Raw genomic sequence first — 25,157 nt, 5'->3', positions numbered from 1 at the left:
CGCCGCTCTCAGACCTGCAGGGAGTCAACACCATCAACGAGAAGAGCCCACGGTAAGGATCCTGCTTTTACCTTGGTCTGGGATGGGAGAGCACTGTCTGTACCTGAAAATGACTGTATTGACATGTTTTCCATCTCACCTATCAGTCTTCTCTTCTCTTCTTTCTCTGCTGTGTGATCAGATCTAAACACTTTCCTGACTAAACAGCAGGCAGGAAAAGCAGCTTCCCTGTGTCAAAGGCAGCAGTTGTTGGGGATGGGTGTATGAGGGGATAAGAAGCTTAAAAAAATGAATGAATGTGCCAATATCAAGGAAATAGTCATTCAAGGAGGACAGGTTTGGGTGCAGAACTGCATACGGCATGTGGCGGCTCTGGGCACCCTGGAATGTAGAAAACCTGGAAGTGATGGAGTTTGAGATGGTACTTTGCCAAATGCTTGCTTGTTTTCAGGAGGTAAAAAAGCACATTCGCTTCAAAATTGATTGATTTTTACAGATTTTAGGTACATTTTTATTTTTATATCCCTCCTTGAAGTTTCCGACCATTTAAGCAGCTACTGAATGAAACTCAGGTCTACACTTGAGATACAAATCTGGGCCTCTTCTGCAAAGCCTTCTCCATCCCCACTCCAGAGTTTACTTGCTTGTGAAGCCAAAGTCTTCATTTCCAAGGCATGTCTGGGCACTGATCCTTTTCCCAGCTACTCTTGTGCTATCCCTCCTCTCATCCCAGGAGGTCTGATTTTCCCAATACCCCTCTAAAGGCATACAGTGCCTCTCTGCTTCCGTCTGAGCAGGTGTGTGCTGGGGAAGGAAGTGATAAGAGCACCCTCAGCTCCTACAACCACTGCTTGGAGCTGCAGATATCCAGGTGTGTCTTTCTGGCTGCTCTGAGGTTAATGAGAAGCCCAGAACAAGTCAAGAGGAGTCTAAATCTGTCTCCTGAAATGGGCCCATTAAATCAGTCCTTGCGTCTCAGTGCAATTCCCTTCCATACAAAATTAAATATCCCTCAAGGATATTACAAAGGCTCGTTTTTAATGGCTTTAATGCCAAATGGCCACAACAAAAATTAGATACACATAGTTCCTTTTTTTTTCTAGGGGAAGAAAAGTGCCTTCTTCTACCTGGTTTTGTTCACCATGTGCTCTCTGAGTGCCATCAAGAATAGAATGTCCTTGTTCCTCTGAATTCCTCCCCTTTGAGAGAGGCAGTGGCACCCTACTGAAGGAGATCTGAATGTTCTCACATCATTACACATCCATTTCAGTGATTAGAGAGCATGGAATTTACTTAAAATGGTGGGATTGAATTCATAAATTTGTGCCACTTCTCAAATTTGAGCAGAAATCCAGGTGGTACAAGCAATGCCACTCTGTCCTGGGAAGGTGATGCAACCCTGGCTGTCCTCACCTCAGTCTTTGCCACCCTCCTTTCCTTTCTCATAATGCTGCAGCTGCTGATGGGTTGGGTTGTGATGACAGCCAGTCCTTGGTAACACTCAGAGCAGGGAAGGTTGGTGTCTCCAGAGGTGACGTTCCCTGTTCCCAGCACCTCTGATTGTGCAAGTTTCCCTCAAGATAACGTAATGTGAAACTTTGTCCCTTTGGAGATCTTCCCTTGGAGATAAGAGGATTCCTGCAGTTTCTCTATCCAACCTTTGGCGCCTTTGGAGCATCTGTAAACTGGGACAGGGCTTTTCTTGGCTGCCCAACTCCAGCTTTGGAGGCACTCTAGTGTGGGAGCTGGGGCTGCCAACATTTTCATAGCCCAAAATATTTTCATTATCTCAGCAAAGGGACATTGTAAAGGCAGGGAAACTCCTCCTGACCCAAACAAGGAGGAGGATGTGTTTATTTAGTGTGGAGTTCGTATGTGGTCAGCTCTGGTTATGTGGCTTAGCCCCTACCAGCACAGCAACAAATCAGCCTAAACAGCCAGAATTGAGGAACTCTGTTTTTCTTCCTCATCCTCAGCAGCTGTGTCCTACCAGCAGCCTCAATTTCAGCCTTTATTTGTAGAAAAAAAAGTCATCCTAACTCCTGTGATACCTCAATAGCATGGTCTGTGATCTTCCCTTGGACATCATCAGTAGTGGGTCCCCAAATGTCACCTTTGCCCCTTCCTTCTGGAAGTACAAACCAGGTGTCTCATAAGATCCCCAAGGTCCAGCCTGTACTTTCAGAGCAGGCTGGTGATTCTGATCCCTTTCATTGGAGCTGCTTTTGATCTGGAGAGTGGTGTCACCCTTGATGAATGTTGGTGTTTCAGGTAAATACCAATCTTGCACTTGTTGGGCAGGAGGAGGTGAGCACAGGAGTGCAGGTGACACTCTGGAAGAGAGATTGGCGTTAGCAGGTTCCCAGCAGATGGACTGGCAGGCCATTTGCAGCTCCAAATTAAACAGGAATTGCTTTCAAAGCCATCTCACGATCATGTGGTCTCTGATAAGCCTGGTTGTGCATCCAACCTACAGGATAGCCCGGGGCCTGTTTCTAAAAGCAAGTTTGAGGCATGACATCACTCAGGAAGTCACTGTGGAGGGTTTAGGGAGCCAAGTGCTCTCCTCTGATCTCAGAAAAAAAGTGGATGGCTGGTTTGCACATGCTGGGTGGGAAACCAGGCTTCAGCAGAGCGTTCCAAGTGCTTTCTCCAGCTGCTGAGAAATGAAGGCCAGGCCATGCCTAACCAAAACCACTTGGGCTGGTTGAGATCCTGCTGGTTTGTGCTCACTAGTGACACTTTTATGTGCAGGGCTGTCTGAGCAGGTGTTGGTCTGGAAGCAGCTGGCTGGGCTAGGTGAGGGGATTGACCCCAAAGTACCAAAAGCCTGCATCTGTTACCATGTGAACGTATCCATCCTAAAGTGTCCCTGTCATTGTATCTCTTGGTTTTTTTCAAAACCACGTGGGAATTTCTAGGATTTTCCAGAGAGATTGGTCAGGATTAATGGTGTTGTACATCCCAAAAGTGGCTGTTGAGTTTTAGTGGTTCCCATCAATTGATTTTTTTTTCCCACCTGCAGACAGGGTTGTTTTGGTGGATGGTACCTGAGATGTAAAGAGAAGAAAGGTGAACAGGAGGGATCACTTGGATATTCCAGCTTCTCACTAACCATCTGTGAATGGAATGCTTAAGAAAGCAGGTCCTGGAGCACTTAGCCAGGGGTTTTGCTTTGCTGTGATTGATCCCTCCTTATAATAGTGGTCCATGTCAGAATGCTGATTTAATAGGATCAGGAAGGAATTTAGGAAGTGCTTAGATGAGGCAGCGAGGTGACGTTGCTCTGAGGATCTGGCTCCAGGCTTTGAGCTGGCTGAACATACAGCTTTACATCCTTTAATTTTTAATTTCCATGTGGCACTTGAGATTTGCCTTTCATCCAAACCAGGACTTTAAGGCAAAGGACTGCCTTGTTGTCAGAGCTCAGAAGTGGCCGGCGCCCGAGGCCGCGTTTAAACCACCGTGTCCTTCAGCATCCTCGTGACCTGCTGCACCCTGGAGTCTCCTCCTGCTCCTTTTCCTCCTGTCTGAGATAAATTGGGGGGTGGGGGATGTGTTGCAGCCCTCACATCCTTCCTTAGATTGCTTTTATTTCGTATGATGATTTCTGCAAGGCTGATAAAAAATTTAGGATTTAAAACCCAAACAAACCACCAAAAACCCACCAAGCCAAAAGTGTTTTGGTGAGATGCTGCCCATAAGAGGCTTGATGCCCCCCAGACACCACTGGAAGGCTCCTTACTTCTGGAAATTGCTTGTCCTGATGTGTAGTCTGGTCAAGTATCAGTTTCCATCCCTCCAAGAGAGGATTTTGGTTCCTCTCCTTGTTTCCTTTAGGACTTCTGAAGCCAGGTGAGCATTTCTGGAGACCAGAGCAGTTATGCTCCATGGCAGAAGGGACCAAATTGAGTGACTGATTCATAATGAGGTCTCAGAGAATGATTCTGGGTCAATCCATCATCCAGCTGGAGCTGACATCCATCTTTGTGGCAAATAACAAGTTTATTGCAAACTAGATTTGCTTTTTCTTTTCCCAATGGAATGATTGTGTGAATTTGAGGAGCCAGAGTCAGCACCAGATGTCATGGCCTTGTATCCTTCAGGCACCAAAGGTATCTAGAGGTATCTGCAGACTCCAGGTTTCTGTCTGGGAGAGCTGGAAGCTGTTTTTGTCCTGCTGTTAATTTGTTCCTTTTGTGAATATTTGATCTTTGAGAGGTGCCTTAGTAGATGATGGCTCCATGTGCTGTCTGGCACCAGGGACTCATCCCATGGGAGAGAATGAACAATGGGAAGAAAAAAGCAGCAGCTGATTTCCTACCAATGGGTTGTTTTAGGATCTGTTTTTATCATGGAACTGTGGTTTTTTATCTCTTCCTAACGGTGTCTGGTGTTCCAGGGATGCCTACGGAGTTGGCTGGAATGGCAGGATGGGGATGAGGCACAACAGGCTCGCCAGCCCCGGCACCTTCCTGGACAAAGATGGGATATTTGTCAACACCACCAACAGCAAACTGCTGGAGAGGGCCCATGGCATCCTCATGTCAGTACCCAGGAGGGGATCTGGGCTTTATTCCTGGAGCACAATGAGCAGCAAGGGTGGTTAGGGCAATGTAAATAGCCAGGATATAAAACTCTCAGGATGCCAAGCAGACTTGGAGCTGTCTCCCAGCTGGGTCAGAGCAATCCCAGTACATTTGACATGTCTGATTTAATTTGTCTCATTCGTTCAGAATGACAGACAAAGGGAAGAAAGAGAAGGAACAAACCTTCTGGTCACACCAGGCTGGAGATACAGCAGCCATGTAACGCAGTCACACTTTAAACATCTTATCAGAGTTTCCATTGTAATTATCTGGGCAGGTGATTGACACTGCAGCCTCCTCAAAGGTTCAGGGAGCATCCCAAGGTGGCTGGAATGAACATGGGGTTTGGAAAGCAGGAGGCTGGTCAATCATTTTGTGATCTGGCATCTTTTCCCAAACTCCCAGCATGCCATCATTTCCAATGTAACCATTCCCATTAATTGGATACTCCCCTCTCAGTCTGCAGTGTGCAGGGGCAGCCCCATTTCAGTGCTGGCACTGGCAGCAGCTGCTCAGGGGGATGTGGAGGGGCTGGTTTCATCAACTCCTCCATTCCACAATTGCACTGTGGATTAACCTGAGCCATTTATTATCTCCCCAGGCGAAATAAGAACTTCAAAGCCAAACCCAGTCTCCCAAAGGTGAGTGAGAAGCAGCATTTTCCCCCTTGTGGTTTGTGGGTTAAGGCTGTAGCACAGTCATGTGATGCTGCTGGATATGAAGAAGACCATTGTGTCTACACCAAGACTTTGGTCAACTCAGCTCTGTTCAGGGCTCTTTAATTCATATAAACCCAGAGGATTTCAGCCCTGATTTCTGCTGGGAGAAAGAGATATGAGCACTTACATCCTCCTTGGAGCTGCTCTGTCTCATTTTTCCTCCTGAGAAGGAGTATGTACATGCTGGTGAAATTTAATAACTAAATCTCTAAACTGAAACGAGCAAGTAAGTGATGCAGGAGAGCTGGTACCTGATAGACAACAACCTTGTTACTTTCCCTCTGTCTTGGCTACATTTATTATATTTTAAGAGATGCCAGGATATCTGTTGTTCTTAGAACAATGAGGCTTTTTGTGATCCTCACTGGTGCTGCATCTGTGGTCAGGAGCAGAGCACCAGGAGAGGAGCAAACATTGTTTTTATTCCTCTCTATGTCCATCTTGCACCTGGAGAGGCACTGATGCAATTAATCAATGAACTGCTCATTAACAGTGAGGAGAATCATAGAATGGTTTGTGTTGGGAAGGAATTTAAAGGTCCTCCAGTTCTACCCCCTGCCATGGGCAGGGACACCTTCCACTAGACCAGGGTGCTCCAAGCCCCATCCAGCCTGGCCTTGGACTCTGCCAGGGATGGGGCAGCCACAGCTGCTCTGGGCACCCACCCTCACAGGGAAGCCATCCCCCAGTGTTCCCTGTTGAGATTACGTCACCTAAGGAAGCCCTGTGAGGGTAAAGGAGGGATGTAGCAGATGGTGTGATGGTAACATCTGGATTTTCTATGGATTCTCTCTTTTTCCACAGCACTTGCTGGATGTGAAGTCCCTCAAGCACCTCACCAACCTGACGCTGCACGACCGCATCACCAAATCTCTGCTCCACCTCCACAAGAAGAAAAAACCACCCAGCATCAGTGCCCAGTTCCAGGTGAGCCCTTTCCTTTGATGGAGAGAGGGGAATCCCCTGCTCCAGGCACACTCCTGCCCCATCCCTGCAGCATCCAGGCCATGAATCCCACTGAGGGCCTGAGGGAACTGGGAGACATGGCAGGTGTTTAAAGGGTGCAAATAGAGAGAAATAAGAGTGAGGATGGTTATCATGGGGGATGATGTGGTGGAGCAAGGTGGGACATGAGGGTGAGCTGCAGGGGGAGATGCTGGTGCATCCCTGTCCTCTGGTACCTCATATTGTGGTGCTTTCTCCCCAAAATCCAGAAACCACCAAATCCCCAAATCACATTTTTTGCAGTCTTTTTACTCTCATCCAGCATAATCTGTTCTGAGACAGAATGGGAATTTTAATAGGGGCAGAAGAGTCAGAATCCTGCTGCATTATTTCCTGGAGAGCAGGGGAGTTCAGAGGATCTTGGGTTGTCAGTCAGCAATCCCTAGGGTCGGTGCAGGGAAAATAATCCTCCAGGGACTTGGCAGTGCTGGGCTCACAGTTGGACTCAATGATCTTAAAGGTCTTTTCCAACCTGAATGTGATTGTTCTGTATGTGCAGCACGGCTTGGAAACTGCTACAAGACATGTGCACAAGCAGGTGGTAATAATACAAAGCAGCTTTTCACTTAAAATCTGGGTTCTAAGCATGTCTGGGTTGGTTTTGACTTGTAATTTTGACTGCTTTGGGGCTTTTTTGGAGATGTGGTTTATATTTAGAAAATTTCTGTGTGTGGGTGTGGGTAAGATTAAATAATTAAAAATACATGCACACACATATGTGTATATATAATTTGCAGAATGCATTTTTACATTTGTAAATTTATGTATTTAGCCTTGTCTAATCTAATGGTATTCTGGTCAAAATTCACTCCTGCAGAGTTTAATTCATACTCATGGAGGGGTTGAAACAGGGATGTCTTGGAGTGAAAGGCCTTCCCAAAACCTATTTATGCTCCCAACAAAACTCTGAAAAGCCCTAGGGGGCAAAAATTGATTTTTTTTTAATATTTTCACAGCACATTCAAATCAAAGATCCCTAATCTCAGTGAGCACTTGTTAAAGAGAACAATTTTAAGGGACAAAGCAGCAGCATTGCTTTTTTAATCAAGAGCAATCTAATAAAATTGCAGTGCATGGAATTGGGTCACAGGCAGGAAACACAAATATTTCCTAACGTGGTTTTTTTTCAGAGAAACACTGCATTGTGGCTAATACCTCAACACCAGGCTTGCAGCTGCTCCATCTCCTGTGGATTTCCACTATCCCTAGATTTAGAGTAATCTGTAGGGGAAATAGCTGTCTCAGAGTGTGCTCCAGGAGCAGGGATGGAAAATTAAACCACCCATACCTAAAACTGAAGAGTTCCCCTTTAACCCACATGCAGGTGGTGCCCTGGTGACAGGGGTGGAAGGGTTGAGTACAGTACAGGTGCTGAAGGAGTGGGTGGCTGGAAAGTTTTGCTGGCAGAGGGACAAAGGAGATGGGTACAGGGTTAATCCAGCGACCTCACATGTCCTTTGTGGATTCCTGACCAGCAGATGGCAGAGGGTGCCTGGACCATCTGCCTCACACAGGATGGCATGAGGGAATGGAAATGCCCCCTCCTAAGGGTCCTGCACATCCCATTCCCACCATTTCCAGCACTGGGAGCACTCTGCTTGCTGGACTTTCAACAAAGGGGCTGTGTCCCTTGTGTCCCTCTCCCTCCCACTAACCTGTGTGGGCACAGTGGGATCCTGCAGCATTGCTGCTGATTGAAAGCCCCCAATAGGCTTCTTTTGTGTGAAAATGAGTAATTTCAGATTTTTAGAAAGCTAGGAGTATGCCAGCAGAGATCTGCCACGTCATGGCATTCTGCTCCCTGGGACAGGAGCAGGGAGATTTGCAGTGTACATAACACAGCTGCATCACATGTGCGTGGGATCCATCCCTTGCTCCTTCCAAAATCCTGGATGGGAATGAACATTCAGGATTTTCATGTTTTTCTAAACATGAAAGGCTTCCCATAAAGATGTCTTTGAAATGATCAGAAGGAAAAAAAGGCTTCCTGTGAGCTGATCTGTGGGCAAAATGCTTCTTTGTAATACCACGCCAGTTTATTAACTCCTATATTCTAGAATTTATAACTCTGCTTATAGTAAATGTGACAGAATATCCTTTACATGACTGAGTTTTAAACTCTATTAAAATCAGGAGTAATCAACTCTCTAGCACTTTACCAATGCCATGTTTGTAATGTGCTCAGCAGTTAGAGATACCTGAAGTATTTGTAGGACAAAGCAAAAAAATGTGGCTGAGGAGCCTGGCCAGCACTGATGGACTCAACACACTCTGGTTTTCAGCCTGGTTTTATTCCAAGAGCTTGTGATTCATCCCAAAAAGTCAAAGGTTTGCAAGGTGAAGGGATAACTCAGCATGACATCCCACTGGAGCAGCTGGCTGTAGAGTGATGCCAATGTAAATTCACTTTTTTGGGAGAGACTTTTAATGATGATGAATAAATAAGGGGAAATAAAAAAATGGAACCAGGAAACCCCTTGGTTCTCAGTGATCCTTCAGTCAGGAGCATGCCAGCACTGAAGCTCTTCTCTAGAAACAAACTGTGAAGTGTTCAGGGTTGTAGGCTTCAAAAATATTTGTGAATTCCCAATTTTCCCTTGGCAAAACTTTCCTTAAAAACAATTCATTTTTAGGCCAACAGTAAAGTTTTGACAATTAAAAATCAGGAGTAAATCCTGCCTGGAGTCACTTTTCATGAAGGAAAATCTGATTTGTGTTTAAGACCCATCAGTGGTTGTTTTGTGCCAGGTGTAAATTCTTGTCTTGGAGCTCCCATTCATGGCTGGAAGAGGCTTGTGGTGTGGAGTGGGATGGGAATTTGGGCTCCAGGGAAGCCAGAGATCTGAAAATCCAACCCAGCATTATATTTGCTTTCTTTATTGAGGGCAAAGACAAAATCAGCCAAGTTGCTTGTGCTAAAACACTCATTTGGGAGAACAATTTCCCATGTGCCTCATGTACTCCTAATTAATTCCAATTTATGTTGGTTTATGATTTAAGAATTTGGATTTTCATTATCCTCTGTGGTCTCCTCTCCCTTCCCTGTGTCTCCTCTGTTGCAGGCATCCCTCAACAAACTGATGGAGACCCTTGGCCAAGCAGAGCCCTATTTTGTCAAGTGCATCCGATCCAACGCTGAAAAGGTAAATGCCATCCTGAGAAAGCAAGATCCTGCTAGAAATCAGCCTGGGAATCTTTTTTCTGTTTTTACAGGGAGTTAGATAGGAAACAAAGCCTCAAATAGAGCTGAATTTAGAAGATTTGGGCAAGAAGCATGGATTTATCACTTGGGTGTCACTTGATAAACTGCAGTGGCTCTTCTTATATTTGTAGAAACACGTATGCAAATATAGTATTTTAATTTATGTGAAAAATATATTGGTTTTAATAAATTAATTTGACTCCTTTGAAGTTTCTGACCAGCCATAAGAGAGATTTATAGAACCAGGAATTCCCTTGTGCTGGGTCTGAGCCCTGAAGCTTCCTTAAAATAAAGTTTACATAAGTAAAAGCAGATACTTTTAGAATAAACTACATTGATCACACTGACTCATATTTCTTGAATTTGACTTTACATAATTGTATTATGGACCAAGGACCCTCAGTTCAAAATGTAGGGATGCTTTGTAGATTAATCCTTCAGAGTTTTATCCAGGCATTTCAAGCTGAAGCTTTTTGCATTGGAGATTATTTACTTGCTCAAAACATCACCCATTAACTGTGCCCTTGGGGGGTCTTTTTCAATTGAAATGCAAAAAAATCTTTTTTTATGGCTTTATTTCTCTAGTTAGCTGTTTGAAAGTCTCAGAAGCAAACAGGATTCAATCCCAGCGGGATTAGTTCAGTTCCTGGGGACCCACGTTCCCTCCCTCCTGTAGCATCGCTGACAACGTGTGTGTCATACACATGTGCTACATCTGCTTTTCCCCTTGCAGCTGCCCGTGAGGTTCAGCGACAGCCTGGTGCTGCGGCAGCTGCGCTACACAGGGATGCTGGAGACCGTGCGCATCCGCCAGTCAGGATACAGCTGCAAATACTCCTTCCAGGTTGAGTACAAAGGGCTTTGTCTTCCATCTCCTTTAGCATCATTAGCAGAGTTGTCTGAGTGTTGCTGGTTCATTTTTTATCAGGGTAATTAATTTCTAGTTCTTGGAAGGCAGTGGATGTAACAGGCGGTTCTCTGCCTACGAGCCAGTCTAGACCTCAGGGAGGGCTGCGAGCCCCCTGCACTGTGATTTTTGAACAAAAACAGTATTTTTTTGCAACATGGACTCCCTTTTGGAAAAAACTGTCTGATTTGCACGTTTTCTTCTGCATCTGGAATTACTGGGAGCAGTGTTAGCCCTGTTGTGTTGGCTGTGTCCCATCAGGAGGATGATATGCATCCTCTGAACTGCTGGAGTTAGCCAGCTTTTCCTGTTTTCTTCTTTTCCATGTGTTTGCCAGGTTTTGTGTACATGTCGGTCCTTTCATGCTTTGTTGGTACTGATTGGTTTCCTGCTTGTGGCTGCTTTGGGGCAAACGTCGTGTTCTGCACAGCAGCTGTTTAGGAAAAGAAAAATGCTCAGCATTTTTTTGCCGTGAGCAGGTTTCCCAACCTTGCTTGGGAGGATCTATCCTCTTGTACCTCCTTCACTCTTTGAATCCTCCCAGCAGTAACGGCTGGAGCATCTCAGGGATGTTTTGCAGATGTTGGTATCTGCCTTCCAATAGTGGCTCTTGCTGGGGATTTGGAGCAATTTTTTTGCTGGGGTTTGACCCTGTGGCTTCTGCAGAACCTCTCCTCCCACGCTGAAAAATGTTTGAACCTTGCTGGGTCCCTGCTTTGATGTGTTTCCCATCAAACTACAAATGTTGGATGAATCTTGGTGTTCCTCAGTGCATAAAATGTTATCTGTCCTTGTGCTCACTCCAGAGGTCCCGTTTCATGTGGCCAGTGGAGCAAATCTGTTATTTATGGGAGAAAGTAGCAGCAGGACCCAACTAACCAAATCTTGGTGTTGCTTTTTTCTTTCCCTTCTCAGGATTTTGTGAGCCATTTCAATGTCCTTTTGCCACAAGGGATCAGCCCATCTAAGCACAATATCCATGATTTCTTCCGGAAGATAAAACTCGATCCAGACAATTACCAAGTTGGAAGAACAATGGTAAATGTTCATCCTCAGCTCAGCCTTTAAGACACAGATATAACATTTGCCTGTATTTCTGTCTGATAAATTAATATCTATATATGGTTTTAATTAATGAAACTATTTTTCTTCTGTTTACTAAAAATCAGTGATTTAAATGAAACTTTTAATATTGTTAACATAAAAGAGTATGGAACAATATTGTTTTGCTATTGATTATAATGAGGCAGCCTCAAAAAACTCATGTCCTCCAAAATCTCTGTGTCTATGTAGACTTAGCTTGATATGATGGTCCTCATTTTTCCTCCCCTGGTGGAAAAGCTCTGTAATCCAGAACTTAGAGTCACAGGCTGTTGTGAAACTGCTGAAACCTGTTAGAGGTGCCTTCACAAAAATCAGCTCCTCAACCTTCCTGGGAGCATCCAGGACGCAGAAACCAGGAGGATTTGACTCGTGGTCCAGGAAGCTTTCCATGCTAGTGTTTTTTGGGTTGTTTTGGCCAGGTTTTCATGAAGGAACGGGAGCGGCAGCTCCTGCAGGACCTGCTGCACCAGGAAGTGCTGCGGAGGATCACGCTGCTGCAGCGCTGGTTCCGCAGCCTGCTCTGCAGGAGGCAGTTCCTGAGCCTGCGGCACGCGGCCATCAGCATACAGGTGGGTGCTGCTGCTGGATTCCAGTGCAAATTACCCTCCCCAAATCCCACAGACAGAGCCCGTGCGTAAAATCAGCTCTCCTGTCCAAGGAGGGAGCTTGCAATCAGGATTGACTCCTTCTGCCATAATAAGTTGGGAATGGGGGGAAGTTGGAGAGGTGGCATGAAGGCAGGTGCTGTCCTCCCATCTAAGTGGAGAGGTTGCATGAAGGCACGAGCTGGAGAGGTTGCATGAAGCTGGAGAGGTTGCAGGAAGGCACGAGCTGGAGAGGTTGCATGGAGCTGGAGAGGTTGCATGAAGGCACGAGCTGGAGAGGTTGCATGGAGCTGGAGAGGTTGCATGAAGGCATGAGCTGTGGGAGGACAGCTCATTTGAAGAGCCAGTGAGAGCTGTAGAACAACATAAATCACTGATGGAGAATAATCGGGTGAATCACATGGACCCACTGGATACTTCGCCGTACTTCACACAACACCTGTAACAAGGAATCCCCTGCTGTGTTTGCAGAGATTTTGGCGAAGCTACCAGAGCCGAAAGGAAGGCAAACCATCCCCAGACCCTGTGGTTCTCAGCAAAGCCGCTGTCATCCTTCAGACCCACTGGCGAGGCTTTGTGGAGCGGCGCAGGTTCCTGCAGATGCAGTTTGCAGCTCACCTCATCCAGAGCTGCTGGCGGGAGCACGCCAGGCGCCGGCACGCCGCAGCCACCAGCATCCAGGCGGCCTGGAGGGGACACCGAACCCGGCAGGCGTACACCGCCCGCAGGAGCGGGGCCCTGTGCCTGCAGGCGGCGTGCCGCGGGTACTTGGCACGGCAAAGGTAACACCCTTGGCCTCGGGTAAGAGGAACGTGGTTTTGGTGATGCTCACACTGGAGGGTGTGAATCAGGGCACTGCAGTGACTTACACAGGGCAGCGTCCCCTCGTGTATCCATGACCCTCTCCTGACCTGCCCTGGTCCTTTGTTTGCCCACGCTTTCTAACAATTTAACTGCACGTCCTGCTCTTGGAATAAGCAGAGCCTATTTCAGGTTGGAGCACGTAAGCAGTGCAAAGCCAAGGCCGTAAATACTCACAAGGGGTTTTTTTTTTCTCTTGGCAGCAGCACCAGTTTAAGTAGCCTATTTTTAACTCAGATTGCCTCACCAATCTGGTTGCTGCGCTGGCTCAGAAGGACAAGGGATACTGGAGCCAGCCGCTGTGGAGGGCACAGGCTGTCCAGCCCTGCCTCAGCTTGCTGGCCGGGGTACAGGTCACAATTCACTCTCCAGAGGTGCTGCCTGCAAGGTGTGGAGCGCCTTAACATCCCTTGGAACATTTGGGAGCTGCAGGGAGCTCTTGGTGCTGGGCACAAGTCCCTGCTAAGTTGTTCCAGATGCAGTCCGGGCAGGATGGCGAAGATGGAGAAGCCAAGGGGGTGTGATGAGTTAAGCTTTTCTGGCTCTGACAGCTTATGAAGGAGCTAGACCAGGGATGGAGGCTGGACCCGCTGCCGTCGGCACCAGGGGAGCTTTCAGGTGCGTTGCGGCAGCCCTTCGGTAGCAGAGATGGCAGAGGAGGAGGAGAAGGAGGTTTAAAACCGACTGTGCCTTGCCTTGTCTTGCACCAGGGTTCTTGAGGTGCTGGTGGTGGTGAGGTGATGGTCGTGATAAGACACCACTAGTGCAGTGCCTTGAAGGGCTCTGAGTGGCCACAGGGCTGAATATCCTGGTTTTCTGCTTTCTTCCAGGTTTAGAGCTTTGAAAGAGCACCAGTTAAAAGAGACACAGCTGGAGAATGGCCTGGCAAGTAGAGAAGAGGATGGACTGGAAGCAGATGGTTTGGAAATTAAAGGCTCTGACCCATCTAAGTGGGAGGACAGCTCATTTGAAGAGCGAGTGAGAGCTGTGGAACAACATAAATCACTGATGGAGAATAATAGGGTGAATCACGTGGACCCACTGGATACTTCCCTGTACAAAAGGCATGAGAGAGCCAGCAGCCAGAGTGGGATGGACACCGAGGAGGAGATCATGGTGAGAGAGAGGCCCAAGTCGCTGGAGGATCTCAACCAGAAAAAAGTGGTTCGTGCCAAGAGGGAAAGCCGGAGGATGCGGGAGCTGGAGCAGGCGAAGTTCAGCCTGGAGCTGCTCAAGGTGCGCTCCACGGGCGGGCTGTCACCCTCGGAGGAGCAGCGCTGGTCCACAGAGCTGCTGCCCGAGGCACTGCATTCCCCTCAGGGAACCCCCGAGAGCGAGAGCTCCCAGGGGAGCTTCGAGTTGTTAAGCAGCGAAGATACCTCAAGTAGTAAACTCATTTCCTTAGTCTTAGATGAGCATGAGACACAGTCATTTCCCATGGACTCCCTGCCCAGCAGTCCCCAGGCTCTGCTGCAGGAGAAGCGTTTCTGTGCAGGGGATGGGAACAATGGTTTGCCTGGCTGCAGACAGACCCCAGCAGACACGGTGCTGCCTGATAACCTCAGCAGGAAGGAGAGTGGGGTTGGTGACCCCCAGAATGTTACCAAGGCTCACCCAAGAGAAACCCTCCTTTCCAGCAACCTCCCCACTTTCTATGTTCCACCACAAGACAATGTGAAGGTGAAGACGGTGGAGAATAACCTGAGGAATAAAGCAGTGGAAAGAGAGGAAAGGACAGTTATGTTCTCTGAGGTCAGGAAGGACTCTGAGCCAGAACAGGGTAAAGCCTTGGAAGAAGAGGAGGAAAAGGAAAAACCCTCTACCAAGAGAGAGGAACGTGGGACAGTGACAGCAGCGCGGGCGCTTTCTCCAGGTTCTGTCATTAAGAGACTGGAAAAGCTCAATGTGGAGAAGGAGGAACGGCAAAAGCAGCTTCAGCTGCAAAATGAGAGGGAGATGATGGAGCAGATTCGTCAGCAGAAGGAAATTCTGGAGAGACAACGCAAAGCCTTCGAGCAGCAAGGGAGGGTAGAGGCTTTGCAGAGGACAGAGCAGAGCAGAGTGAAGGACCCTTCCCTCAAACCAGCCAAAAAACCAGACAGCCGGCCTCAGTCAGTGCTCATCCTGCACCCCCAGAGCAGAGGGGAGCACAGCCCCAGCCCAGGCATGGCTCCAACCCCAGCAGTGGACATCAAGGGTCTCACTGTTGGCACCAGGGGAAGCTCTCCAGCCCACAGTGCCCCCAAAGACCGGCCTGTCAGCATGTTTGTGGAGAGAAGAGAAGGTCTGGAGCCCCGCTGCCATTCCAAGCCAGCTCTGGACCCCAAGGACCACCCAGGCAGCCATTTCTCAAGGACTGAGCGCCTCCGGCAACCTCGGATACCCAACCAGGCCACTGAGGAGATGAGGGCAAGCTCCATGTTCTTCACACCAAAGGACAATCCCTTTGGCCTCCAGTGAGTAAAAAGATAATGGGCTTTCTCCTATGCTTTCTCCATAGGCTCTCTCTGCAGGCTGTCTCCATAGGCTTTCTCCATGGGCTCTTTTTCTGCTAGGAAACTTTTTGTACAAAGGGTCCAGAACGTTGTTTCTGGAGTCTGCACAAACCTCATAGTTAAACAAAGGGTTCTTGATCTTCTAGCAATGAGGAGGTCAGAGGGAAAGGAAAAAAGACCTGGAATTTCTCAGGATCTTAAAACATTATATAACCATGGATATGAGCAAGTGAAGAGAGTCAATAAACAGACTCAATAACAATACAATTGTTATTATTCACCCTACATGAATGGGGATAGGAGTTTATTTCTCAAGGTGAAACATGATGAATAAGTTCTTAGGATTTTTGGGCAGTTGTAATAGAAATGACTTGATGAGGCAGAAAATTCCAAGATTTTCCTTGTTTACCATATAATTAATCCAGCAAAGCCATGTGGACACTGACCATTGCAGATGAAAAAACACCAGCTCTACAGAGAGAGTTTGGGAGTGAATGCTCTTTGTAGACTGTGTCATTCACATGTGTAATTAATTACACCTGTAATGGTCTTAGCAGTTGCTCAGCTCCATTGCTTTGCTTAACCTTGGGCTGCCCCAGGATCTGGAGATGGCAGCAAGATCCTGGGGCAACATTTGCTCCCACTCTGTTGCTTAAGGTGCCTTGCCTAATTTTGGGGTGGTTTTGGCCATGTAGCTCAAAAAGGATATAAATCACCCTCCTCCTAAATCCTGTTGCACCCTTTCCAAGGCAAAAGCTCCCAGTGAATGACTGTTGGTAACCCAAGGTACCTCCAAGTGTAGTAGTCTTGTGGTTTCTGTGCAGTTGTGACAGGAGAAGATTCCTGTTGAAAATTTCTTTTCCTGGTTCATGTGCAACATGAACAAGCAACAGGAGGAAAAAGACATTAAGAATTGCTGTATTTTAAGTTTTGCTCTGCTAGAGAATAGTCACATTTGAGAATCCCAAAGTACAAAGATACAATCCATAACCACCTTGCTGTATAAAGTTGACAGCCAGATGTTTTTTCTTCTTGTCTTTTGGTGTTAAGTCCAGTCCTGAAGAATTCCCAAACAATTCTGAAACCCCATGACCTCAGACTTGCAATTTAGTCTTGACTGCTTGGACTCCCAGCATCTGGGCTAGTGCAGTGGGAAGGCTTTTGGGAGAGGATGAAAGATCTCTGCTCTCTTGTGTTTCAGCAGAGAGGCAAATCATCAGTGCCTTTCCAAGGGTGAAATAGCACGGAAGCCATTTAAGATGCCGGGGTCTGGCAGAGGAGAGGTGAGTCGTGACTTGTTTATTTTCTCTTTCCACTGAAAAGGGCAAAAAATAACTTAGTTGGCCAGTTTTCCCTCAAAAGCTTCAAAGAAGTGAACTCTGAAGCACAAGGGCTGCCAGACATGGGAAGGGGGATATGGCAGCACAGTAAGGACACTTCTCCACACCTCTTAAAATAAAAAGCCTTGTAGGAATAATTTATAGCAGCTCTGGATAAAAGGATCCTGTGATCCTGATGGCAAACACTGTCCAACGCCGTCTTGTCTTGGTTTGGTTTAACGTCTCCGTTTCAGTGACACCCATGATTGTCCATTTTCACCGTTCTGTCTTAGTTTTTGTTCTTCCTGGTCCTTTGCTGTTTTCACTAGACATAATACTGCATCCCCTCCATGGGGTGCAGTGGCACTCAGAGATGTCTTAAGGCTACATGGGTAGAGTCTCCTTTTTACTTTAAAACCCTTCTTTTCGTTTTGTTTTGTTTTGTTTTATCCTTTGGTCAAGCAGGTGCCCAGACCGAGCCATAAAAAGAAAGCCCGCATGGCGCGGACGCGCTCCGATTTCTTGACTAGAGGTACTTTTGCTGATGGGGAGGGGGATACGGAGGAAGAGGATTACGATGGCAGTTTTGAGTTCCTTCTCTCCTCTGAGCACCCTCCTCACGCCGAGGCGGTGCCCGCAGCCCGCCTGGGGCAGGCCTGTTACAGTGACTCCGAAATGGTAATTGTGTCCAATGTGGTGGGGGAGCCTTTCTTCGCTAACCTTAGCTGCACTGATCCCTCCACTGCTTCTTTTCCCACTCCCAAGGATGCTGTAGATGGGTAAATTTGGCAAACACAGCAGAAAATCATAGATTCACAGAATCACAGAATGGTTTGGATTGGAAGAGACTAAATGTCAATTCCAAGCCCCTTCCACTAGACCAGGGTGCTCAGCGCTCCATCCAAGCTCTATTTCTTGCTCCTGGGTTGATTAGATATCCACCACACTTCCCATAGTTTTCCTGGAGCATTACAACTTGTATTGCACAATTACCTGTTTTGGGGGCTTTAACTCATCCTCCCCTTGGAAGCTTTTGATCTAAAAATGGCCTATATACATCTGTAAAAAAAGAAAGTAAATATTGTTCCAAAAACAACAGACAACAAAATGATGTAAATCCTGTGGCTTCTTTTACTTTTGATTTTTTATGCTTAGCCACCATATCCAGTGATTACTTTGTCCTCAATTATCAGAGTGATGCTGGCAGACAGCAGCTCAGAAAAAACAAAACCATGGAAATTGGGCAATGAAAACATAATGAGAGTGAAATAGTGGGTTATGAAACAAAGGCGACCAACCAAAGTGTTTTTTCCAAGCACAGTGACAAGTATCCCTTAGCAGGTCTGACATGAGCCAGTGCAGTGGAGCTTTTCCATCTCAGACTTAATCTCCCACCCACATAAGCTGCTTTTGGAAAATCACAAACTGAGAGGTTTCAGAAGTGGAAGAGGCCAACAGATTCCAACCCGCTCGTAATTTTTTTCCTGAGGTAGTGGAGATGTCCCCATAGGAGTGTGGATAAACACCAGGAATCCTGTCCTGCTGTGAGAGTTTGGGTGGAGTGCTGGCTGGGGCTGCCATGTTCCTCTCCTCCAGCTGCAGTACAGGATGTGGAGCTGAGTATAAAACCAAAGAAAAGCATGAAACCAAAAGACAGAGATTTATTTTGTGCCACAGCATTGATGTGTGTCCAGCAAACATCCCGTGCCATCCTAAAAGCTGCTTTTCCAAGAAAAGCAGGTGGCCAAAGAGGGCTTTTCATGACTTTTCTTTTAGCAGCTCTTATTATAAAGGATAATTTTTCCCAGGATAATTTCCTCACTGGAAGAGGGCAGAGATTTACAAATTCCATAAATTTTTTAAGCCAGCTCTTGATAAATTTGCTGGAGGGGTTGAGGCAGGAATACTGAAAACCTGATTGAAAGGCACATCTCTATGGGCTGAGATAACCTGGCTGCACCTTTATGCAAGTCCCTGCTTGTAGATTGGGAAAGGGAGAATTTTATGCAGTAAAACGCACTTTTTTACATAGAATGATAGGAACATTTAGGTTGGAAAAGATCTGTAAGATTGTTGAGTCCAACCACAAACCCAGCACTGAGTTGTTCACCACCAAACCATGGCCCCCCATGCCATACCTGGAGTGCTTGCTGTGCTCCTGGAGGCTGCCCACGTACAAAGGGAATTGCAGCTGTAGGAATCATTCCCTCTGGGGTGTGAAAAGTGCTGTGCTGGTGCTTGACAAGCTCCATCTTGACAAGCTCCATCTTTGGGAGCATCCTGGGTCACTGTACTCCTTGGAAGTGCTCCTTGGGACTCTGCTCACCTGGTTTAACAGCTCTCACTGCATGCAAGTAGCAGTAGGTGCCATCTCTCTCTCCTGTCTCTGCTGTGTCCCTCCTCTCCTCTGCTCTCCAGCACTGGTTCTAACTGGTGGTCAGGAATTTCCCCCCTGGTGTGGTAAGTTCTGCTTTCTAGGCCAACACTACCCCTGGTGTTGTGTGCTCTGCGCTCCTCTCCCTCTGTGTGTCCTGACAATGTGTCCAGTGTTTCCATCTGTATTTTGTATTGCAGGTTTGGGACCAGCCCTTTGGCTTGGGGCTTTTTTTGGGTCAGGATCATCACAAGTAGCAAAATTTAGGGACTGTTTATTGGTATTTATTAGCAGAGCCCAGTTGGGTGTTGCAGATGGCAGAGCAGCCCGTGATAAAGCTGGATGGTGCCTCTTGGGGTGTTTTGGGGACAAACACAAAGGTACAGAGGTTGATGTCTGTGCAGACACATTGGTTGTGTCTTGTGATAGTCACATGAAGGCGAGCCTGGCAGCCACCATGTGCAGGCTGGTCCCTGTGCCAGTGAATAGCTCCTTCAGACAGCTCCTGCCTCCAGCTATGACTCCCAAAGCAGCCTCTGTCCCTGTCCTGCTCAGCAGCTGAGGCTGCTGGCTGGATGAACGAGAGATCCCGTGCAGCCCCATTGAGCCGAGCATATGATGGGTCACCAGCTGCTCTGCCTGTTTTGCCCATTTTTTTCTCAGCCATCAAGTCACTGATTGTGTAGCCCAGCTGGTGAGTAGAGGCCCACTGGAATCCAGTGCTCCTGACCCACATTCAGGGTATTCCAGAGCATCAAACACCCACAGCACCTGTAGCTGGAGCTGAAACCCATGGGGCAGCAGTACATGAGGTGGCTGCTGCAGGTACAGTTGACTCCAAGGTTCTTTAAGGAGTAAGAGCTTCCTGACAAGACCAAGACTGAAGATTTTTGGCTGGTGAATAGCCAAGAATCAACCTACCTTGCAGTGAGACACAAGTGGGAGGAACAGCTCCTGGCTGTTCTGCCAGCACGTGTTAACACCACTTTTGTTTGGCACCTAAGCCTGGAGAGCTTTTCCTGGAGCAGATGCATGAATGGAAGGCCTTGGCTAGAGGAATCACACCAGAAATACCCTCTGGAAACATCCTTAGAGAGTGGGACCTGGATAATGAACCAGTTGTTTTGCTCCACCCTCCACACAAAAGCCATGAATTGATAAACATGACTCCAAGTACCTGCCACCAGCTGATCCCAAGTACTGCTGAAGAGCCAGCAATGATCTTGTCCTAAGCCGTTCAGAGGGAGCTTCAGGAAGTTTTTCCATGCAGCACACAGCACTGCTGCCTGCTGGGATAAGTCTCTTGGCCACAGTTACCTTATGGATGGCTGAAACACAGGTTACTCTGTCAGAGGAAAAAATACTTGGTCCCTTCCTCAACCAGGAGATACCTTCAGACCCCCAGTTATTGCCATTTGCCCTCATGATGCTTTGTGGTGTTCTCTAGCAGGGGATTTTCTGGTGCAGATGCTCATCTTGACATCTGAGAAAGTTTCCCATCCTTTCCATTCAGAGTTTCCTGGCAGATAACCTCAAACAGAAAGATCTTGTGCCAAAAAAGCCTTTTAGTCTTTATTTACTAAAGCTGGAAACCCGAAAAGTTGAAATTACTCAAGAACAAAACCATACTGGGGGGGCAGATATTTAACAGATCATTTTTAAAACAAGTAGTAGGTTTGGGCTGGATGGAGATCACTTTTATAGGTTTTGAATTGCTTTTATCCACAATTTCTGTGTGATCATCACCTAAATGTAAGAATGACAGGAACAAAATCTCTTTCATGGTTTAGGCAGTTCCTGGCTTTCCCAGTGGTAATTTTGCCTTGCATGATGCCATCTCCTGGCTGGAAGAGATGTTCGTCTGAGGGAGGGAGGGAATAAAACATGGAAAAAGAGTCAATATGGCAAATGTGACCCCCCTGCAACCTACTTTTTATAGAATTTTATTTAAATATTTTTAACAGAAGTAAAATAACTGCTTTTAAACATAGAGCAGTCAGTTGAGACATTGAGGTGATAGGAAAGCTACAGGAGACATTTGACCATCGTCTCCCAAATCCTTTCATACAACCTGATTCTCCACTTTTCTTATGCTGAAGGTTTCTCCTCCAGGAGTGCAGTTCCCAAACCACAGCTGCAATTGGAAAACAGAACAAAAATTTAGATATTTTTTAAATATGGCAAGTCTATTTCTGGGCTACTTCATGGGATCCTGTTAGGCTGAGTTACTGCAAATTCATCCCACCCTTAAAAATTACCTGAGGGCATTTTAAATTATGGCAAAGGTGGAGATATTTTCTATTAAAGCTGCAGAATTTCTTTGTTAAAGAATTCCTTTTGGTGTGTCCTTGGCACAAAGACTTTGGGTTTTTTGTGTAAAGTGCTCAGCAAGAGTTGGAGGAGGAACTTCTGCTGGGACAGATCCAGGTGGTTGAAGGTTCCCGTGGGGAATCACATCATTGTGGCTAACAGGACACTCTGGGTGGAGAGCTGGAATGAGGTCTGGTTGAAGATGGTGGAAGAGCTGTGCATGCTGAGCAATAATGACCTGTGGCTTGGTGCAAACTGATTTTCATCACCAACTGCTCAAGGAGAAAGAAGATTGGACCTGGTTGGAGAGTTGGAGCAAGGGAAATGCCTCTCTTTCTTAGGAATCATTAAAATATTTCTCTAGGGACTCACCAGGACTGTAGGTTTTCAGCTGTAGGCAAATAGAAATAAAGATGTAGGAGATAAAATACCTGATTTTTGATAGGGAAAAAAAATCATCTGATATCCCAAGAGCTGTCTTATTTTTAAATGCTTCATGCTTGGAATCGTTACAGACCGTGCAGCGATTCACCTCCGGGGAAGGCCAGGCCAAACTGCACAAAACCATGTCCCAGGGGGAGATTGGGAAGCTGGCAGCCACACAGAAGAGTCTGACTCCAGATGGGAGGTAGGAATCATGGCTGGAGATGGCAGACAAGTCCTTCCTGTGTCCTTTTTGCTCTCCAATGCCCCAGGAGAGCCCCCCAGGCTCCTTTGGAGCTCCACCTGCAGTGGGATGAGTTACCCATCCCACCTTTTCTACATGACCATGGGCAGGCCCAATCAATGTGTGTGTGGCTCACACCACAATTAAGTGTTGGTGGCATGGGCCACACGTCCTGTCCCACCCAATCCCATGCATGCAACTGAAGTTTCTCTCCTTTGCTGAGGACGAGTAGCCGCATTTCCCTGGTAGAAATGGCATGGATTTATCTCCTCAGGAATGTCCAGAAGACTGAGGCAGTTTTGGGTAGAAAGACCTTTCCTAGTTAAGGCAGTTCCTGTTTCCATGACTTATTTCCAGGCCTCAACGAGCCAAGATGAGGTTTTGGGTGAAGGGAAAGCAGGGGGAGAAGAAGACCCCCCGGGAGAAGCTCGCTACCCAGTCTGAGCTGCTGGAGCTGTATGCAGAGCAGGAAGCCCCTGGCAGGGAGACCATTCCTGGATTGCAGCTTGGTGAAGGTACATGGTGGGGGGACATGGGACCAGTTGTAAGGAGAGAGAAACTGGGTTGGGAAGTTGGGATATGTCCATGCTGGTTCATGTCTCTTAATTCAAGGGTGGTGTCAAGCCAGAGCAATGGCAAGTAGGTTAGAGGGTGGGATCCATAATGGATCTCAAGGAATTCCATGTCACTAATCCTTCCAGCCACCATCTGGAATGGACAGATGTTTCCTCTCTTGAGGGAGGAAGTAACCAAAGCAAAAATGACATTTAATCTTCCCGTGAGTTCTACACTGTGCTTTTCTCTTCCACAGGTTTCTTCCAATGCCCTGTTTTAGTGTCACAATTATTTTGCATCTGCTCCTCAATCTCTTCCCCTCTTTTCGTTGATCACCAGCAGAGTTGGGTCCTCATCACCTGACGCCTCCACGGAGTCCGGAGCTGTCGGGCATCTACCGGCGGGAATTCAAGGAGAACAAGGAGCCCTCTCCCAAGGTCAAGCGCAAGCGCAGCGTCAAGATCAGCAACGTGGCTCTGGAGCCCGTGCAGTGGCAGAACGACTCCCTGCAGATCATAACCAGTGCCAGTGACCTGAAGAGCATGGATGAGTTTCTCCTGAAAAAGGTAACTCACTGCTCCATAAATCAGCACAGAGATCCAGGAGCAGACAGAGGCAATAAAGTAAAAACGATCCTGTGGGTAGCTGTAGTAATGGTAATAATTCACCTAAGGGTGCCAGGGCAGGTCTAGAGAAGTTTCTGGTTTTCATGCAGGAGAAACCACCTGGTGATCATGGTGGAGCAGCTGCTTCTTAGTGCTGCTTCATCTCACACCAGCTCTGCTGCAGCAAAAGAGTCACGGGTGTAAAAACCCCCTTGTTTTCCCAGATGAATGAACTGGACAACGAGGATAGCAAGAAGGACACGCTGGTGGATGTCGTGTTCAAGAAAGCGCTGAAGGAATTCCGACAAAACATCTTCAGTTTTTACTCCTCAGCATTGGCAGTAAGTGACCAGATGATGGGTAGGAGGACTTCCACCTCCAGGAAAAAGGGGATATTCGGGGTCCTCCTGGTTGTACAGGTGTTGCCAAGCCCTCCATTTCTGGTTTGCTCATACCAAAGGATGGATGTGCTTCCTTTGCATTCAGTCCCATGATCTAAATTTAGACTAACACTTCCTCATGAGCTATCTCTCAGGGTACATTGGGTGTAGATTCCTGACCTTCATTACAGCTTTGCTGTCAGCCAAAGGGGAGATGACAGAAAGTCAATTTGTCACCCAAAGTGCCTGGGAACCTTTGTGTTACCTTTGCTGGTGGTGGAGGTGTCTGATCCTTTTTTTCTTCTCTGTATCATATTGGAAGTTTCCCCAAGCAGCTGGAAGCTGGTGAGGCTGAAGTAATTGTCTGGAAAAGAAAAAGTCTCTAGAAAAATCTGGGCTGTATAAAAATCACTTTTATTTTTTTGCTTCTGTTCCCTTAAAAGATGGACGATGGGAAGAGCATCCGCTACAAGGACCTCTACGCCTTATTTGAGCAGATTCTGGAGAAGAACATGAGGCTTGAGCAGAGGGACTGGAGTGAGTCTCCAGTTAAAGTCTGGGTCAATACCTTCAAAGTCTTCCTGGATGAATATATGCACGAGTACAAACCCCTGGACTACACCGCGGGGAAGGTACTCGGCACTTTCCTTAAACTCCCTTGGAGGTTTGGGAGCTCTATTTCCGTGGGGTTGTGCCTCTGTAGACACCTGGGACCTTCTGTTGTCTTCTCTGCTTTAAGCTGAGCTGGACAAGGCAAGATGTGACTCACTGGTTGTGTGTCACTGGGCTCAGCCAACCCCAGATCACACTGGGCTGCCAAGGACTAGATGTTATCCCCAGGGCAAAGCTGCAACCAACTGTGCGTGGTTGGAAAGGCAGCTCCTGGTGCTTCTTTAGTTCTGGGGGGTTTGTTCAAAATTTGAGGGATGCTGAAAGAGATACACCCTCTTGGGTCTCCTGACCACTTCCCAAGTGATCATACAATCACCATGGGTTGGGTTGCAGGAGAAGGGGACATGAGCAGTGGCTCAGGTCTGGGTACTGTTCTTAGAGCAGAAGGAGCCTGCAGTGTGTCACAGACCTGATCTCACCTCCTGCTCCATATTGTCTGCAAGGCCGACCACGGGATCTGAGGCTGGGCTTGGGAGATGGTGTCTATGGTACAAATATCCCATCTCCTGGCTCTTCTGCTCCAAGTCCTCTCCAGCCTCTTCTCCAGGCAGGTTTTCTTCAAAGCATCATGTTTTCCTTGGGTCACTGCCAGTGGGGTCAGAGCTGGAGCAGCAGCTACTCCCAGCTCCAAGATGGAGCTTCTTCCTCTTCTCCAAGGAAGAACTGTCCAGGGAAATTCCAAAACTGGAGTGATCCATAGGAGAGTTTTCTAGAGTGACTCTTCTGGGGCTGCAGGTGCACTGGAGGATGGGGCTGGAAGGCACTGGACAATGTCAGATATGAGCCCT

General features: G+C 47.2%; 1 protein-coding gene across 1 annotated transcript in view; it reads left to right on the top strand.

Annotated features, from left to right (window-relative positions):
- MYO9A (myosin IXA) overlaps nucleotides 1-25,157 on the top strand; it is a 146,350-nt gene that overhangs the window by 108,889 nt on the left and 12,304 nt on the right. The window contains 17 exon segments of the mRNA XM_031061006.1: nucleotides 1-52; nucleotides 4,403-4,546; nucleotides 5,191-5,230; nucleotides 6,113-6,235; nucleotides 9,376-9,456; nucleotides 10,249-10,359; nucleotides 11,338-11,460; nucleotides 11,946-12,095; nucleotides 12,603-12,913; nucleotides 13,823-15,448; nucleotides 16,689-16,770; nucleotides 17,272-17,484; nucleotides 22,006-22,118; nucleotides 22,515-22,672; nucleotides 23,052-23,278; nucleotides 23,542-23,658; nucleotides 24,141-24,329. The exon segment at nucleotides 1-52 is cut by the window's left edge and continues 51 nt beyond it. Coding sequence (XP_030916866.1) covers nucleotides 1-52; nucleotides 4,403-4,546; nucleotides 5,191-5,230; nucleotides 6,113-6,235; nucleotides 9,376-9,456; nucleotides 10,249-10,359; nucleotides 11,338-11,460; nucleotides 11,946-12,095; nucleotides 12,603-12,913; nucleotides 13,823-15,448; nucleotides 16,689-16,770; nucleotides 17,272-17,484; nucleotides 22,006-22,118; nucleotides 22,515-22,672; nucleotides 23,052-23,278; nucleotides 23,542-23,658; nucleotides 24,141-24,329 — 3,860 coding nt within the window.

Source organism: Geospiza fortis, unplaced genomic scaffold (genome assembly GCF_000277835.1).
Source record: "Geospiza fortis unplaced genomic scaffold, GeoFor_1.0 scaffold317, whole genome shotgun sequence".
NCBI lineage: Eukaryota > Metazoa > Chordata > Aves > Passeriformes > Thraupidae > Geospiza > Geospiza fortis.
The sequence above is the reverse complement of the archived record's forward strand: the minus strand, read 5'-3'. Positions and strand labels throughout refer to the sequence as shown.